This window comes from Pteropus medius, unplaced genomic scaffold (genome assembly GCF_902729225.1).
Source record: "Pteropus medius unplaced genomic scaffold, Ma_sr-lr_union100, whole genome shotgun sequence".
NCBI classification, from domain to species: domain Eukaryota; kingdom Metazoa; phylum Chordata; class Mammalia; order Chiroptera; family Pteropodidae; genus Pteropus; species Pteropus medius.
In genome coordinates this window covers 108,090-128,391 of record NW_024353908.1, presented here as the reverse complement: position 1 = coordinate 128,391, position 20,302 = coordinate 108,090, and the positions used below count along the sequence as shown (strand labels likewise).

At 32.4% G+C, this 20,302-nt stretch overlaps 1 protein-coding gene across 2 annotated transcripts in view; it reads left to right on the top strand.

Moving 5' to 3' along the window:
- The window catches only part of PLOD2 (procollagen-lysine,2-oxoglutarate 5-dioxygenase 2), an 87,904-nt gene that overhangs the window by 52,977 nt on the left and 14,625 nt on the right, over window positions 1-20,302 (top strand). For both annotated transcript variants that reach the window (XM_039851772.1, XM_039851771.1), the window contains exons 5-11: window positions 2,629-2,741; window positions 5,163-5,226; window positions 6,478-6,575; window positions 13,903-14,004; window positions 16,547-16,672; window positions 18,210-18,331; window positions 19,893-19,997. In XM_039851772.1, the coding sequence (XP_039707706.1) occupies window positions 2,629-2,741; window positions 5,163-5,226; window positions 6,478-6,575; window positions 13,903-14,004; window positions 16,547-16,672; window positions 18,210-18,331; window positions 19,893-19,997 (730 nt within the window). The remainder of the gene's footprint in view (window positions 1-2,628; window positions 2,742-5,162; window positions 5,227-6,477; window positions 6,576-13,902; window positions 14,005-16,546; window positions 16,673-18,209; window positions 18,332-19,892; window positions 19,998-20,302) is intronic.

Below are 20,302 nucleotides of genomic sequence, written 5' to 3'. Positions count from 1 at the left end.
AGCATGTCTGAATTCTAGGCTTTGCTCAGCCACCTATGACAGTGAAACCTTTAGCAAGTAATTTTCTTTCTCTGAGATTGCCTCAATTCAAGCTCTGTTCACCTGTACTTTTTTTAGTAATCCATTCTTATAGTTGTACCTCGGAACTTTGTCAACCTGTATAAATATTACACTTCTAAAACCTTAAATTCCAGTTTTGTACTGCCTTTTCAGCTCATTTTTTTTCCCTCATCATCTCAATACAACTACATTTTAAGGTTTTGGAGATCTCTTGACCATTTTATTTTCTCCTAATCCATCCACCATTTTTGGATTTTAATTTTGTACTCAAGTCAGAACCTAGAGTTTATTACACTAATTACTCTGTCCTCATTATCTTAGCAGTCTTTCCCTCTTAGATTTCCAGTTCATGCACTGACAAAGCCTCTGCCTGAGAAGATTTCCCACTCTTGACTTCTCTCTAAATGCTTGAATTGTAGATTGGTGCTGCTTCTATTTCCAAACTTCCAAACTATCAGGCCCGCAGTATGGTTATTTTTTACCTTATCCTAAGTCCTAGATAGTTTAAAAACCATTTAGCTATGAAGCTCTAGGATGTTTTATGTTTATTAATTTTTCCAAACATGTATAACATGCATAGTGAAATATCATATATATGTATTAATCTACATAGTGATACAGCTACTCAGGAATTTAATTACAGATAGATGCATAGTACTGTGCAAACAGCAAAAAACTACCAAGTGAGTACCTTTGTGAGCAAGTTTAATTAAGGAAAATATGTTTTTAAATGGGAAAGAGATCATACAGGGACATTAAAACATAATCCTTATGCTTTTGTAGTCAAAATAGATAGTAGAAAATATAAATACATTTAATAAAAGTTTATGTCATCTCATGAATGACATATTGAGCGTTGTTTAAGGGACAAGAGTTTTGTTTCTGGATATATCATTTAAAAATGAAAGACCTGTTTCCTTAGGAAATTTTCAGAATATTAGAAATTTTATTAGTTTGAAATTTTACGATAATTTAATAGAAAAATATCAATCATAAAATATATATCACATACTATGAAAATAGAAGTATAGTTAACCCTTGAACAGCACAGGGTTAAGGACATCAACCCCTGTGTGTCAAAATTTCATGTATAAATTTTGGCTCTCCTCCAAAACTTCAGTAGTCCCTTGGTATCCCAGGGAGATTGGTTCCAGGACCCCTGCAGGTAGCAAAAATGTGTGGATGCTCAAGTCCCTTATATAAAATGGCATAAAAAATACATACAGTTGGCCCTTTGCATCCATGGATTCCCAACCTTAGATCGAAAAATACTGTTTTTAATCTGCAGCTGGTTGAATCCATAGATAAGGAAACCCAGGAATATGGAGGGCTAACTGTATATTTATTAAAGAAAATTCACATCTGAGTGGACCCAAGTAGTTCAAACCCAAGTTGTTCAAAGGTCAACTGTAATTCCTTGTCATTTTCCCAGTATGTTTGTGATTTATAAAAAAATGGAAATATAAATTTTGAAAAACAAATATAAACATTGAAAATGTCATGGTCTGCTTGCATGTATTTTTTATCATAGAAGATTGGTTATAGGATTAAAAATTGCATTATTTTTCAGTGTCTTAAGTAGTTTGGCAAAAATAACAACTATGAACAACCAGTGATCGATTTAGCCATGTTTTTATTTTGTCTTGTTTTCTGTAGTTAACAGTAATATTCTTGGACCTATTTCTTTTAGTTCTTTTATTCTTAGGAGGAAATTTTAATTTTGAGGATAAAAAATTTGGCTTCCTTTTAATTCACATGAGGAAAACTGGTCCCTTTTAAAAACTATTGCATATCAATGAAACATAGCAGCTTGGCTGCATTTCTGACACTCAGAGGAAGACTCAAACAAGTGAAAAATGTCTCTGTTGTCTGTGTGTTTTACAGACAACTGTTATTGGCAAATTTAATGCTTATGCTCTAAGCCAAGGGAACAATCCAATTTTAGACTTCCTTTCTCCAGACTGTGACACACAAAATCTAGCCAGAGAATGGTTTAGCAGGTACAATAATGACTAGCTCAAGTAAAGGAAAAAAAAAATTCCTCAAATGTCCTAGATATAAAATTTCTTTGGGATGTTTGCAGTCAGTGACAAATCCAACATTCCTTTGACTGTGTTAGCATCTCTGGCACTGACGTTAAAACCACTGGAGTGGAGATTTTCTTTTTTCAGAAATAGTGAATCCTCTATAAAGGATCCAAGAAGAGCATTTTAGAAGGTCAGAAAGAAAATTCTTTCTTATTCTATTCTTTTCCTAGTAATTCTTTTTCCCTTAGGAGCCTTGGAAAACATTAGTTCCTGCTCTTGTTTTTTTTTTTTTTTTGGAGGTGAATGTGTTTATTCAAAGAGTCTTTGATTTGCAGTTGGTAGTAAAATTTACTCTATTATAATTTATATATAAAACAAAGGACTCTCGATAACTCATTTCTTTCATGGCGAGTTGTGAAGTTTCAGCCTAAGGTATTTCCTAATGGCTTTATAAGTGTGCAACAGATCAATGGAATTAACTCAGATGTGAGCTTTGGTCTTGGAATACTGAATTCTCTATTCTGTCTCTGTTGTATTGCAGGATTTATTGGTTATGCTCCATATATCAACCGTATAGTTCAACAGTGGAATCTACAGGATAATGATGACGATCAGCTATTTTATACTAAAATTTACATTGATCCACTGAAAAGGGTTTGTAATAGCTCATATTTTCAATGTAACCTCTTTGTCCAAGGTGGCTACTGGAGTTCCAGCCATTGCATCATATTCTGGACAGGCAGAATAGTAAATAAGAGTTTTGTAAATTCTTTTTCACAAAATACTTTCTCATACTTTCCTTTGACTAGAAGATATTTATGTGGCTAAATATAATAGCAAATTTTGTCCTTTATTTCAAGCACATGTGTCCTGCTAGAAATCTGAGTTCTATAATTAAGGGGAAAAGGTTGGGGTCAATAGCAGTCCGCCATATGCCCTAGAGAGGACATTCTTAAGATTGATTAAATGAAATCTTGGAAAAAAGTAAAACCAAAGTTTTTTAAAAGAGATTATTTTTAATCTCTTTTATCTACCTAATATGTCAGATTTACAAAATTACTTTATAAAACCGATACAGTTCTAAAATTTACTGAATTGTGTATTTGTGAGTGCTGTCATTAGGAAACAGGTTTTTAAGGTGCATTTTATAGTGATTTTGCAACTATAGCTGTTTCTGTTTCTTAGATAAATACTTCAGTCATCTAAATATTTTCATTTGACACTTAATACTTAAGAACCTTCATTCTTAAAATATTTGTTTTTCTTTATCTCTGTTTTTTACTTCCCTCTTGTGTGCCTGACATGGCAAGCCTGAGGACTTGGTCTCTCAACTGGAGGAGAAAATTACTCTTGGCATGAGTACCAGCTCATACAGCATGATGCTTATCTTTTCTTAGTGTAATTTAACTGTAAAAGTGCTTTGTGCCTTCTTTAGTTGTCTTTACTTTAGGATGCTTCCTCTGAAATTTCACTGCTGGTTTTATAATATTTTTAATTGTATAAATTGTATTTAAGTTTCTCTCTAGGCGTAAGATTTTATCTGGTTAGCATGTATCTTAGTCTGCTTCAATTGCTATAACAAAATACCATAGACTGCAGAAATTTATTTTTGGAGTTTAGAAGTCTGAGATCAGGTTGCCATCATGGGCAGTTTTTGGTGAGACCTCTTTCTGGCTTGGGGACAGCTGCCTTTTTTCTGTGTCATCATATCATGGAGAGAGAGAGAGCCAGTGGGAGTGAGCGAGCAGGAGCTAAAGAGCACACCAATGGCCCCAACTAAAAATACCATCACATTGGAGGTTAGAGCTTCAACACATGAATCTTGAGGGGACATGAACATTCAACCCAAAACAGCATGCAGACAATTTTAGGAATAATATTATGACAGATCAATGTAGCTGAAAAACTGCTGCATTGAGAATCATAAGGTTTGTAAAGCAGATTAATCTTGTCACCCGAACAAAAGGGGTCCATCTGCCTGGGTGTGTCTAAGTCAATCAGATACATACAGGTTTTGCAGCAAAAAAGTAGGGTTTATTAGAAAGTTGCAAGTCCCAGAGACACAGGCGAGCTATTGCTCAAAGGCCCGGCTCCCTGGGTGACTTGGGAGTACAGATTATATATGGAAAAATCAGTTGTCATGGAAACTAAGGGAATTGAGGTCTTAGATGCTACTGATTGGATGATTAGAGGAGGATGAGGTAATCGATCATTGTGTCTGGTTCTGGAATCAGCCATGATGCTATCCTGTGTGGTCCTGTGGCTAGCAGAGTTGATCTGCCTTGATGAGCCTGGGGCTAAAACATATCTAAAGCCAAGATGTTATCTTTAGTCTTAAGTCCAACCAAAACCTATTGTCCTATATGATAGATCTGAGGCTTAGTTAATTTGATGTCCTAAGGCTTACTGATTAAAGGAGCAGGCATACCGAGGATGAGGGTGGAAAGAGACAAGTGAGTCACAGTGCCATTATCTGGGCAAAACCAGCTTGACTCAGAAGAAAAAGCTATATTAAAGAAATGAAGTTGTGTGCAGTTACAATCTTTATGATTAGGTTGATTAATTACTTAGTATAGCAGTCAGGCAGTTTATGCTAGAATAATAAACTCAGCTTCAACAGCTTAACACAATAGAGGTTGTTTCTCCTGCTAAATGTCTATTATAGGACATCAGGGGGTTTCTGTGTGTTGTAGTCACTTGAGGACTTTGGCTGATGGAGCAGCCATCTCAAACCTTGCTGGTTCACATGCCACAGAGATAGCACACTGAGAGTCTCCAACTGGTAATGACATCTCCACAGTGGAAGTCATTCGTTTTACTTCTGCTAACAATTCACTAGTTAGAATTAGAAGGTGGAGAAGTGGAAATATTTGGAGAACAGCATGAATGCTTTCCCAGACCCTTTATCCTCCAATTTAATCAACTATGAAATTAGTCTTTCTGTTTTTCTGAAGAATATTATTGGAATAATTTATATATAGGATCTTTAAATTCTCCAAAAGAACGAACTACATTAACATGATATTGTTTGCTGTTTTTGTTGTCATTTCAATATTCTCTCTATTCTCATTTTAGGAAGCTATTAATATCACATTGGATCACAAATGCAAAATTTTCCAGGCCTTAAATGGAGCTGTAGGTATGCTTCCTAAATACTGGATTGCTCATGTGTACAAATGGACAGCTGTTTTTTCACTATCTATCCTTTGCTGTATCCATTTTGGACCTATGATTAAGATTTACTGTGTAGATATTAGAACTTTTAAAAAACATCAGACTTGAGGTTAGCTTGATATAGTTAAATACATTCAGTTAAAAGCATTTCCTAATATCACTGCAAAAAAGATAAGCTTCTGGTCTTTGTTAACTTGGAATTTAATATCTGGAGACTCGACATATTTTTATTTAATTATACCTTATTATTAGACATAGTTTATTATAAGTTCTCTATATTATGAATTACTCAGGAATGTTAGAGTATTAGAGTATTTTAACCTACCTAGCTGAAAGGTAACTGGTAACTAGGCATGTATTCTGTGGAATGTGTGTGTGTGTGTGTGTCTGTGCATGTGTTTAAATGCATGTGTGCCTGTGTGTGTTTTCCTAAATAGATATCTTGATAAAATGCATTAATGCATTAAAATTAACCAATACACTAAAATTAAAATGCATTAATTTGTTAATGCATTATACTTTAAAAATTAAAAATACATTGCACTTTAGTACAGTTCTTCAAGGCAATTCATACACTAACAAGATTCTCAGAATTGAAAGCATTTAATTTGGAGTGCTAAGGAAATGTAAGGGAAGAAACCTGAAAACAAAACAAACAAAAACAGTTTCTGTTCCCATTTGTCTTTGGTATTCCTGGAATTTGCATTAGGTCTGATTTACAAGAACAATATACTATTAATGGTGGCCAGTTGTAGAAACCTTGCTTATTATGCCTGGCAGTGTTCTATATGCCATATACATATTATTATCTTCACAGTAACCTGAAAGGCAGGCAAGGATCCCATTTTACAAATGAATAAATTGAGACAATAATTTAACTTGTCTAGGATCACTTCACTATCAAGAGGCAGAGGCAGGATTGCAAATATGCTTTCCTTCTGCCAGACTCCTCAATTTCTTAGCATCTCAGTTTGCTGGTACCAGGTTGGAGTAAATGAAGTGCTCAGAACCTGTATCTGTGTCATTGTTGTCCTTCATTTGGGTATCTGCTGACTTGGAGGAGGTGAAGTTTATAAAAGTGTTATATGTAGCGCATGAATTAGCATGTGAGAAATTTTATAACAACAAGATAGATTGATGTATACATATATATATTTATATATATGAATACACTCACATTTTAAATTACTAAAACCTGTTTTTCCTTTTAATTAAGATGAAGTTGTTTTGAAATTTGAAAATGGCAAAGCCAGAGCTAAGAATGTGTTTTATGAAACATTACCAGTGGCAATTAATGGAAATGGACCCACCAAGGTGAGTCATGGTGACTTTTCCCTGTTTTCTTATCTCTTGGAGATAGACTAGGGAGCAATATGTATAATATCTTCTTTTAATATCTTTAAGCAGTTTTATTTTGATGCCAACAATTTACTAGCTTTATCTCTTACACAGTATATTTGGTTTCTTTCAGATTAATCAAACTGATGATTTTTCCTCAGCAGTGTTAACTTTTCATTCTATTTGTAATATTTCACTTTAATGTTTAATACTAACAGCCAATTTGAGTGCATTTCCTTCATATAGGGCAGTGGTCCCCAACTCCCAGGCCATGGACTGCTACCAGTCCATGGCCTGTTAGGAACTGGACTGCACAACAGGAGGTGAGCAGCAGGAGAGCAAGTGAAGCTTCATCTGTATTTGCAGCCGCTCCCCAGCTCTAGCATCACCGCCTCAGCTCCACCTCAGATCATTAGGCATTAGATTCTCATAGGAGGACTGGTCTCTGGTACCAAAAAAGTTGGGGACCACTGAAGGGTCTTCTCTGAGTAGGAATTATTAAGGTCATTAAGGGATCATTGTTTCATCTGAGTCACTATTTTCTAAATTAACAACTCTGCTAAGATTGAAGTGTAACTATATGGGCAGAAAGCTTTCTCTTGCACTTATTTTCTACTTGGGTTATAGCTGACAAACACATAATTTGACTAATGAAATTTTGGATGCTTTTCAAATATATATATGTTTGAGCTTGCTGAAAATGTTATTGACTTCAGATTTATAGATAAGTTTGTAAAGTTTGTATTGCTGGTATCCAATTAAAATGGAACACAAATTACATATATATTATATATATGCTTAAACATATATATATATATGTATATATACACACACACATATAAAGGTATACACACACATATGCACACACATTCTTAAAACAATGTTCTGAGATACTGTGTTGGCCAGTTTAGTCTTAAGTATGTAGAAAAGAAATGAATAGATTGGCATTGTGGAAAGAGAAGATGAGGAGATGTGGTCTGTTGTTTCAGAGGAGTGAGTAGTCAGAATTCCAATAAAAGCTCTATGCATCAGAAGAAATTCAAGGGAAAGCCCATGTTGTCAGCTTCTCTACCAAAATGGAAAAAGTAGATTCCCCTTCTCTAGTTAATCCTTCTGCCTTCCTTTTCATCCCATTCCAGCCCTCCTACAAAGCCCTTTTCCCTTGTACTCTCCTTTCTCTATCTTGTATCAATTTTTCCAGTTCTGTTCTCTTTCCCATCAGCATTTTAAAGACCTTCAAGTCTTTCCCATCCTCTAAACAAAACAAAACTTAGCCAACACGAACTAAAACATCCTCCTTGATCCACATCGCCTTCCAGCCTGCCTGTCTTTTTTCCTCCCCTTCATAGCCACAGTTCTTTAGAGATAACTCACTGCCACCACTATTCTCCTTCCTGCCATACTAGGAATGCTCCTGTCAAGGTCTGTTGTGACATCTCTGTTGAATAATAAACACTTGTCAGCCCTCATTTTTACTTTTGACAATGTTGATCCTATTTGTTCCTACTCAAAATAGTCTTTTCTTTTGTTTCCTTGATGCTCTGCTGGTTTGTCTATTAATTTTCTGGCCTTTCATCATCAATTTCTCTTTTTCTTTTTTAATACATTTTTAAAAATTTTAACATTGTGTGGTGGAGGGGAGTCAGAGGTCGATGGGGTGATCCTCTTCTTATACTGTTTCAGTTAATATGTTCCACAGGTATCGATCTATCTGAGACATCTTCCTTTTCTCTTCTACACAAATTCTTGGATAATTTGCTTCATTCCTGCACCAGCAAATCCTCTCTTAATGCTGATGATTTTCAAATTCTTGCTTTAAATCCTGAATCTTTTCTTGAGCTCCAGGTCTGAATACCCAATTGGTAGATTTACTTGTGTGTCTTATAAGACTCAGAGCTCAAGACCTTCAGCTCTTCCTCTTTCCACCCAGTCGGTTAACCAGAACCTAGGTCTTATTTTGGCTCTAGGTGCTTCCCACTCCCAGTCCAAGAGCTATTCTAACTACGGTGTATGGTGATTTATCTAATTTTCTCAGTGCCAATAGCAACATTTTTAGTTCAGGTCTCCTGCAACTTTCCACCAGTAGGAATCACCCACCAGTAGACTGAAACTAGAGTATTAGGCTGAAGCAGAAACCCAGTCGCATTACTCACCTGTGTAATGCCCTTTATGGATTTAGGTATGAAGTTCCAGATTCTCAAGTTGATTTATAAACTTTACTCCTGCTTTAGTGGTCACCTGTCTACCATTCCATCTACTCCCCAATTCCTGACACTACAGATATCCACACACACATTTTTCATAATCATTTTTTTCTTCCACTACTGCCATACTGAATTACTTTGAATGTTTCATGTTTCCTCTCAAGTCTTCTGTACATGCATTTCACTCATTCTGGAATCCTCTGCCCCTAATTTCCACTTGCTGTACCCACCTACTCTGTCCTGTTCATCTTTTAGGTGTCAGTGTAGGTCTTTACTTCTCTTTATGCTTTATAATGTCTGGAGCTTCATCCACAACAGCACTTATCACACACTGGAAAGGAGTGGGATTTACCTACTTTGGATTCTCTTAGACACTGGGCCTTTGGCCTGGGAATTAGAGCAATCATATCTATCCCGTTCCTTTTTCCTTTCTGCAGGGTCCAGCCCATGTGTAGCCTATATTAGCCTTTCAATAAATGGAATTTGAATGTCAGAGTCTAAACAATATAATATTCTAGCATTATTCTTGAGAGTACTGAGACAGTTTTTTTTTTTTTTTTCTGGCAAGACAAAAAAGTCATAACATTGCTTTGGGTCACTATAACTGTCCTTAGGCAAGTTTGATAAATGGGTAAATTTTGTCTTCGAAGCCCTTTACAGTGTGTGTGTGTGCGCGAGCGCATGCGTGCACGAGCGCATTTGTATGTGTTCACAGTTTCTCTTTTAGCTCTCTGTCATACCTTGGTTAGGCAGGATTTATATAAACTGACATCTGCTAAAACTAGTATTCTGTTCCTTTTTGGTAATGTAATATTTTAATAAAATTTAAATGACTTTAAAGAGGGAACTTGGTCCTGAGAATTTAGCTATTGTGGGTAAGACTTGATGCTCAGTGATTTTAATGTGATTACCAATTCATTCTGAATTCCCAGGATAATCTGATTAGAGTTTTACAAAGTTACTAAAGGACTTCTCACAAGAAAAGGAGCAGTAATCCTTGATCATTTAGAAAGACCTGTGTATACTAAGAAATTTTAAGTCTTCTAGGAAATATTCGGTTTAGGCTAACACTTTCTGTCAAAAAATGAAGTAAGTTTTTTTATTATAAAGTTATATTTGGTATAATATAAAAATTGAGAAAAGCTTATATAAATAAACATTACACTAATACTAATACTTTATTTAATAATATTATGTTAAATAGAGGTACATGAATATATCACATTTCCCCCTGTGTCTAGGCTAACAGGGAAAGAAAGCAGATTGCTCATTAGATAGAAACTTTATTTTAAACCATCATAAAAGGTGAAAGAATTTGTATAAGAGTTTTTATGAGTTAATTTTACTTATTATTTTATTTAATATAGAATGAGTATAATGTCAGTGGTTTTTGTGCCATAACGTTGAACTAAATATTTAAGCCATTTTTTCATTTAAAAATACAGTAGTCCCCCCTTATTTGCGGGGTATATGTTCCAAGACTCCTAGTGGTTGCCTGAAATTATGGATAGTACAGAACCCTATACACACTATGATTTTCCTACACATACATACCTTTTTACTTCAAAAAAAAAGCATTTTGCAGCTTCTCTTTGGCATATCTAAATTGCCAGCATCACTACTCTTTCACTTTGGGGCCATTATTAAGTAAAATAGGGTTACTTGAGCACAAGCACTGTGATACCATGACAGTTGATCTGGTAACTGAGAAGGCTACTAAATGACTAAGTGACCAAATGGGTAGGAAGTGTATATAGTGTGGATACTTGGACAAAGGGGTGGGAAGGAGTGGGATGACTCGAGAGTTCACCATGCTACTCAGAACAATGCACAATTTAAAACTTATGAGTAGTTTATTTCTGGAATTTTTCATTTATTATTTTTGGATCGAGATTGACCGTGTATAACTGAAACCTCAAAGAGTTAAACCGTGGGAAAGGGGGGGGCTACTGTAGATATTGTAAATGATAAATTGTTTATAGTGTGTTTATAGACCAAACTATATAAAAATGAGTTTATTTCTTAATTACTTTCTCTAAATCTCATGCTATTATTAGGAAGAACAATTTTGTAAATCATTTTTAAAATCCCTTATAATCCCATTACCTTCCCATATAGTTTTCATTCATAGCTACTTTCAGTTTTATGTCTTTTCAGTATACATCTATGAGCATTCATATTTTTCATTTGTTTTCATAAATGTTTTATAAACAATTTGTGTTTTTAATTAGCATTTTATTTGAAATGTTTTTTTATTCTATGTCATCATTTTCATATTTGTTTAGATAAAATCTAATATAACTCAGTTTTTAGATAGAAACTGACTTATGGTTTAAAGCTTTACTTTTTATTTTTGATGCTCATTTACTGTTAGTAACACACCATAAGATTTTTTTTTTTTTTTGAGAAGTTTTGTAAGAATTTATTTGAGCCAAACTGAAGAAGTATGCTGGGGGCCAAGATCTCACATTCTCCTAAGATGTTTATTTTAATACTCAATCTTTTCTTTTAAATGTCAGATAATATACATGTTAAGGTAATCATTAGGAAAGTGATAGTATTTTTATACAAACAGAAGTTTAACAGAACAAGATCAAATCACCTAATTTGCACATGAAAACAAGTCCTTTCTGAAACTGATTTGTAATAAAAATAACTACCTTTATTTTTTTGCATGAAAATCACAATGCTTGGGTTACTATGACCTTGAATAATTGGATGATTTAGAAAAAAAGGAAGTGGTTGGAAAAGTTTCTTTGCCAGTGAAATGACATCATACTAAAACATTTTGATATTGTGAAAGAAGGATCAGGAAAGTACTGCCACTTAGTAGCTGGGGACTGCCTGGAACAGCCTAAATACATAAACAGTTTTCTGTACTTTTAAAGCTGCCAGCATAAATGTCTGCAGGTTTTAATGAAGAAAACAGCTGTAAATGGAGGTCTAGGGTAGTGAATAACCTCTGCCTATGTGATGAAAAACCCAAAAGAGGGAAGTTTCTAGTCAAAAGTAATGGTTTAAAAAATATTTTTATTATCTATGAAAATGAATTGAGGTAAAAAGTAGAAAGCAGAAAAGTTAAAAAATAAAATTTTAATTTTGAGACTGAAAATGAATGCCTTTTATGCTCTAACCTTTTCAAAATATTGGTCATTTTCAAATTCACATTGAGATTCTAATAACTGATCAATAATTCATGAAATAAGTATTTATTTTTTTTATGAGATGAGAGAAGTACCAGTCTTTATATATAGATAGGAATTTTAGATATGGCCAACTATTTGGTTTTTTTTTTTTTTCCTTTTTTTAAAAAATTCTTTTCCAAGATATTGTAGACAAAACTATGTTTCCCTCTAGCCTTGGGGGAAAAAAAAAGCAAAAAAAAACTCTTGCAAATATTCTGAAGGATCCATTTGCACTTGAATTGCTTTATTTTCTTCCTTCAAAATCATAATTTTGAATAGAACATGAATAATTAATATTTGCATTTCTAATTTGGCAACAGTAAAATTTTTTGTTTTTATTTTAGAGGCACATTAAAATGACCACATTGACTCTTGAAATGCCGTAATGAATGCCATAAACATATTTCTGGTCTTGTAATTTCCTGAATTATGTACTTCAGAAGAAAAATGAATGGTTGTTGTCCATGTCTTCTGTGTGCTGTACAGATTGAATGTGACTATGTATGCAATATCTGTGTGACCCAAAGATTTTTCCGTTGTAATTAATACCGTACTTGTTTCCACAGCATTTCTCAGTTTCAGTACAATAGAAATATTTGGACGGAAGCTCAAATGATTTGGAGGAATTTGGCTAAATGGTGCAGGACTAATTATCTCAATTATTCTATACCATAAGATCTTTTTTAGGGTCTTAGGAAGCTAGAAAAGTTAACTTGGTGCTTCTATACATTTTTGATCATCATATTTATTAATAGACAACTTTTTCTTTTGAGTTTATCTCACCTTTCCAGTTGAAACTTAATGATTACATAAGCATAATAAGGATTTTAGGTACTTCCTTTTAAAAGTAACATAGTCACAACCAAAGCTAGTTTGCTACAGCTTCACTGTTTTGAGGTGAAATAGTTTGTGAAAAGAAATAATAAAAAATACAACTAAAAAAGTTCGTATCACTACAGGTATTAACAGTGAAGTAGAAACTGTAGTAATTTTTTCAAAGTAAATTGGCAGAATTTTCCCTAAGATGTTCAAATCTAGGGATATTTAAGATTTGTTCTAGAGCAAAGAAGGTATCTTAGTATGTTTATCTCTTTTCTCCATTGCTCTTCCCACACCCTCTTCCCCATCCAAAACACACACACAAGGACACAGGTTTTACAGATAAAATGAGTACCAATAGATGCTTAAGGAAAGGGAGAGGCGAGTTACAAAAGAGATGCTCTGAGAGATCTGAAAGAGGTGGGTGGCGAAGCAATATTTTACTTTCATTTGTTGTTAATAGAATTTGTGGGGTGACTGTAATTAGGAGCTTGTTCTATATCTGTTTTAATCTGCAAGCTTTCTTTCCTGAAATTAAGTGTCTCTGAATCACTGTCCAGAAGCCTAGTTTATAGTAAGTAGCATAGTTTAGTGCCTTTTGATAAGTAAAGTTTATACAATATTTGTTTCATGTGGTGATGGTTGTTGGTAAGAAGTCATGTTGCCACTGCCTCATTCACTGTAGGTATCTATGCTGAGCCTTTAAACATATTTATCTCATTACTAGGTTACTATTCACATGACTCCTCTTATTTATGTTGTTTTGCTAATGTCTCATTAGCCCAATTAAAACTGTGTGATTAGTTGTTTGACATATTTCTCTAATTGCGTCTCTCTTCTGATATTATTCCTTATATAATATAATGAAATAAAATGACCTTTATGACTTTTAATGCACTTTTTTTGACGTTTCTCGACAAAGTTTGACGTGCTTTATGATTCATAGTCTGGAGGGAACATTGTTCATTGTGTACCTCTAAGTGATAAAGATTAGTAGAATTATTAAAGAAATGTTGCAGTTACATGTTTATAGAATGAAAGTACAATGAGAGGAGAGGGTTAGTTTTATTAATACTGTTTTTCTTCTTTTACCAGATTCTTCTGAATTATTTTGGAAACTATGTACCTAATGCATGGACACAGGATAATGGCTGCACTCTTTGTGAATTGGATACAATTGACTTATCTGCAGTAAATGTAAGTGGAATTGACTGTGTGTGAAATATGGTAATAAAAAGGACATTGTCGTGAAATATAGTGATTTTAAAAAAAGCACATTATTGTGTAGTTTGGACAATATGGTTGATAATGGATTTATAAAGCTAAAATATGATGATTCAGAAAATTGCTAGATTTTTGTATTTCTGAATTATTTTTGAAATCAAAGCCAGCTAATAATTGACCCCAATAAAAGGAGCTTGGTTGTTAATACTTAATAACTTTCTATGATTGGGTGTTCTAACCTGGTAGAAGCATTGAGGAAAAAATGGTTATAATGCTTCAGCATTTTTATTGATCAGTTTTATCTGCGCTTGATTTTTAAATTTGATTTAAAACTAATAATATATTATTGTATTACTAACAACTTTTTAAAGTATTTTACATATAGTAACTCTTTTAAACTTCATAAAATCTCTTAAGTAGATTGTACTATTGACTGAGTTTTATGATGAGAAAACTAATGTGTGTATAATTATATATAGATAGATAGATATAGATTAAGTAACTTGCTTAAAGCCATGTAATTTTTTGTGTGTTGGAGGTGAGATTTGAATATAGGCAGTCTGGCTCTAGACCCTATATTCTTGATTACTGCAATTTTGCCTGGATGTCTTGTACATATTATATGTCAGGCATGGTGCTATATATATATATATATATAATATATATATATATATATATATGGTGCTATATATGGTTGCTATATATATATATACTGTATATATATTATATATATATATATATATATATATATATATATATACACACATATATATATATAATTTCATAGAGAATTGTATCTATAGTATATTATTTTTACTTTGAGAGTAAACAAGCAATTGGAAATATTAATTATTTATAAAATATTTTTATGAGTCTATCTTCAGTCGACAACCAGATCAGTTTTAGGATATCCTATAGTGACAGTTTTCTTATAAAAAGTGTTCTTGTAACTTGTAAGATTATTATGTGTGTAGGCTTTAGGGATGGTTTTTGTCATTAAGGCAGATTCCTTCCTTCATTCACCATAAGTTCATTGAGTATCTACAGGATACCAGTTAAGTACAACTAATATAGACAAAAATAAAATTCCCAGTAATATAGTTCTAGTAACTAATCAAATACAAAATACTCTCACTATAAAACACTGTGTCTCCCGAATTAAATGGTTTCTATTCTGATCACTGTCTGAAAGGAGGATAAAGAGTTACTCATGTACATTTAGGAGCTTTTTAAATAGAGCCCTATTTTACTTGAAAATAAGATTTTTTATCCGGTCTTTCAAGTAACAAACTGAATATTTCCTATCTGGAAAGAGTGCCAGAATATTTTTGAATGAAGCTGCATCATGATTTTTAAAAATTCATCCTAATCTTTTTTGCAGGAAATAGTGTGGCTCTCTGGAGGGAGAGTTAATACTTTTTATCTGTTTCATTTACATAAACTTTCTGGTGCAAAATTAGAAAAATATTTATATTAAAATTTTTTATCTTATCTTTTTCGCATACAAGAGTAAATCACTTGATTCTTAAGCTATTTTGTCTTACAGGCTGTTAAAACATACTAGAAAGGAAAACCATTCTATTACGCAAAACAAATTTCTTATGTATTTTATGTTTATTTACTATGCAATTGTTTTAAAAATAAAAATTATATAGGTAGTTAAGATCTCAGGCCTATCATATTTTTAGATGTGGGACATAGGCAAGGTTTTTTATGTGTAAAAATAATAGTGGCTATCTCAGAAGGTTAATAGGGTTGAATAAAATTTTATATATGTTATACATATATATATAATATGTATAATGATATTTTATATGTATAAATTTTATACATATACGAAGTGCTAAACCTTCAATAAATGTTAACTATTATTGCTGTTATCATTAGTATGTAAAAATGAACTTAGATTGATAATGGAGATGTAGTATATTGAAGCCCAAATTTATGTGTTCCGGGTTGCTTAACTTCTCGAAATCCCATTTTTTTCCCATGTAAATTTGCTTATAATAACTTTTAAGGTTATTCTGAAATTTAAATGAAATACATGATCTCATTTAGTAAGGGAGAGTTGTGTTACATTTTTTACTTTTTCCCCTATTAGATTTAGAACTCCTAGAGGATAGCTATTCAGCTTCTTTAGTTGTTTGTGTCTGTTTATTCATTTAGTAATAAATGTTTAGGTAAATTAATTGATAAAGAGGTACTACTGTATACAAGGTATACTTCAAAACAAGCAAATATTATAAGTTATAATTCAGATAACAAAGGGACATGTGAAGTACCATGTGTGAAAAGATGGGGAGAGGTACCTAATTCAGCATTTAACATACATGGGTTTTAAAAAATATTTAATCCTTAAATTCAGTCTTTAAAAATTGATTTTAAAAAGAAAGGCATTATAAAGAAGTCTTTCTATAATTCTGGTAATAACACAATATATGGTCATTTATTTATGTTTTTGACTTCCTCAACCATTTGTAATGATATTTTTTCTTATGTTTGCTATAAAACAAAGGTCTATCCAAATGTAACAATAGGTGTTTTTATTGAACAACCAACCCCTTTCCTATCTCGATTTCTGGATGTGTTGTTGACACTGGATTACCCTAAAGAAGCACTTAAAGTCTTTATTCATAACAAAGTAAGTATTTGAGAAATAAATATTTTATATGAAAAGTATTTTATTTTTTTTATTTTCTTTGGAAATTTTTTTTTGTTTATTTTTGTCAAAAAAAATCCATTGGGCTAAATTAAGTAGGGGATTTTCGGAATAGTTACTGGCCTGCATTTTTAGGACCTGATGATTTTAGAGTCTAAAACTGGTATAATATTGGGATGAGCCCCATGAAACTGCCAGTTTTGTAGATCAAAAATGGTTGAGTATCAGCTATTTCCTATGGCTCAATTTAATATATAATGAAAAAATGTCAAAGGACCATATATTCCTTTGCCTTTGGGTTAGTTCTGGTACTTATGGTAATGCCATAACATGAGAACTTGAAATAACTTCCAGATATAGTATTCTTTTGATTAATTACACAATGGCATGCTCCTCCTCAAGCAGTTTGATCTTATCATTTCCTTCAGAAATATTCAGAGCCTCCCAAACACCTCCCACATATAATCTAAACATAAAGATTTTTTTTTCAGTATTTTTCCATTTAATTGTGTCTTTCCTGTTAAAACAGTTGGTATTTAAGATCATCTAGAAAAACTCAATAGCTATGAAGTATATTATATTCTCTTTTCTGTCTTAATACTTTTTATTTACCAGTGTTATTTATTCCTAACGTACATCAGCTTATCATTTGCCTTTTCCAGAAAATATTTTAAATTTACAGAAAATCAGCTAAAATAAGTTTAATAGGTTGGATTATTGAGCATTTATAAAGTGTTTTGTTTTTATGTATTCTTTTATTTATACCTTTCCTCCTTTTTTAGGACCTAAAACTCTTTGATGGCCAGAGTTTTTCTTTTACTTAAAATTAACTCTATGTAGCTTTTTTTGTGATTAGTTTTAACAGGCTATACAAAGCTTTCAAAAATAAGGAGACGATACATTAAAAGCTCTGAAATGCTCTAATGATGGAGACGGATAATCTTATCAAAATTTTAGCACAGTCTAATCATGCTAATTCGATGACTTTTATGTCCCATCAATAAAATTTTGTTAAACACTTTTTTGTAAAAAAAAAAAAGTATGTGACAAATTTTTTTTCTGTCTGGCTTCACGGAATATAGTAATATTTATTTTATAAAGTGATTATTTATAACTTAGTTTAATATCTATTAGGTTTAATAGACATTTTTCATGGATATTTTATAACACATGTCTAAGATACTTAGGCCATGAGCTATTTATGTGCCACCTGATACATTTTATAGCACCCAGGATTTTAAATAGTTATGCAAGGACCTGTCTAAGAGTGGATGTTAAAAGAATTTTGAAGTATCTTCTCTTTAGAAAATATTGATATGTATCTATTTTAGATTTTCACATGACATTTAGGTGATACTTAAATATCACCTATTTTGGTTATCATTTTGTCTGTAATTGAGTGACTATGTGAACTATGGACTTCACAACTTTGAATATGAATCTATCCTTAGATATGAATATTTCAGTCATTTTAATGTCTTATTTTCTCACTAATTTTTTATGTTTAAATATGTTACAGGAAGTTTATCATGAAAAGGACATCAAGGTATTTTTTGATAAAGCTAAACATGAAATCAGTACTATAAAAATAGTAGGACCAGAAGAAAATCTAAGTCAAGCTGAAGCCAGAAACATGGGAATGTACGTTTTAATAAATTTAAACTATTTTTACTAAAGAAACTTTAAGAAAAAACAACTTTTCTTAAAAATTAGTACCTAAACTTGGATGTCGCCACTATGTGTCCATGTACGTTTGTGCATGTGTGCAAACATCTTAGACTCTATCTATGTTTGTATGTACTTATGTGTAAAGGGTCATGGAAGTTATTTACATTTTTCCTTTAATGGCTAAGAGTCTGCATGTTTATTCAAACTATTAATTGAACTTCAGATCAAGATTTAAAAAACACTCAAACAAATGAATAGTATGAATTATATAAGCAGTGATTTAAATGTTTGCAATTTGAAGGTTGTATGTGGTAAAAATGTATATTTTAGACTGATGGAGAAAATGGGTATTCCTACTTTCTAGTTAGCTACCGATCTAGAAAATTCTGTAACAGGAGAAATATTTTTGGTCCTTTATTTAGCCCCTTTAATACTTCAGACGGATTACTAATAAAATTCTGATAGTAATATAGCAATCTTTTATTCAGTAAATGTTAATTGAATATGCCAGGCAGTGATTTAAGAGCTGCTGATTAAAAGGTAAATAAGTCTTGGTGACTTCTCATTGGAAGATGTTCTTGTGCTGTGAAAGCTTAGAGCCCCGTGTGTTGGATACCCTGGTGTCAGGGTTAAAGGAATAGGAGGGAAAACAGGCCACAGAAAAACCAAACAAATGTTTTCACTTATGCTTCCATAACTTATTTATTGGAGAATCCTTGGGTCCTTATTCAAACTTAGTTTTTGTTAAATTATTTGTATGGTTTTTACAAACTTTCCTGCCTGTTGTCCATTCGTCAGTTGCTTAGAAACAAACATGGTATGGATATACACGCTGACAGTGGTTGAGAGTAATAACTGGGAGCCCAGAAAGAGAGAACCTCAAATGTAGAAACCATAATACTTGGAACTATTTCAGATATCACAAGTAGTTCATTCCTTGGTGTGCCTGATAATAGCACTACAGACATTACCAGGAAAAGATAACAACATAGTCAGTGTCCCTGATGAGATGCAGGGGAATAACTATCTTAGAAAGAATCCCATGCAAATCAAGTTCAAAAAGTATTATTATCTCGAGTCATTCACTTGTATCTCCAAGATTCACTTAAAACAGAGTTATTGGATATACAAGATTTTGCAGTGCATGTGTGTACACAGAAACATTTTGATTTGCGAAAAAATAGTTGTTAATAAATTCATTGGGGTAAATTATTTTCCCCTTTTAGAAAAGATTTAATGCTAAATTATAAATTGCCATTCTAACTTGATGTTTTATGCCTTAAGATATTTAGTGGCTGAAAATATATTTCACCTGGCCTAAAATTTTTAGTGTTGATTTACCTGTGAACATCTGTGTTGCTAAATTGACCATTTTGAAATTTAAGAGAATATCGATCCTTTTTGATATTTCTTACTATTTGATTAGAAAACTATATTAGAGTAACCCTTTTTTATGTATAAGCTTATGTTAACATTTTTCAGTAAAAAATATTTATTTTATCTAATTCTTATTTTGTTTCTTTTTTGATGTCAGGGATTTTTGCCGTCAAGATAAGAACTGTGATTACTACTTTAGTGTAGATGCAGATGTGGTTCTGACAAACCCAAGGACTTTAAAAATTTTGATTGAACAAAACAGGTACTGTATAAAGTTTAATGTCAATTCATTTTTTTTAATGGTTATCATTTTCTTCATCTATGTGGACACACTAAAATGACTTATCAGTGGAATAAATAGGAGCAAATTGAGGGAATTAACATTATTTACTACACCTTTTAAACTTTCAATTCTAATTAATTAGTTTTGTTTTAAATGAAGCAAATAGAAAACAATGTGATGAATATTAGAAGTATTTAGTATTAGTGACAATCAGAAATATGATGTTTGTCAATTTTAGTAGGCCTATTTTTATAGTTAAAGCTAGATGAAATTATGATATAGCT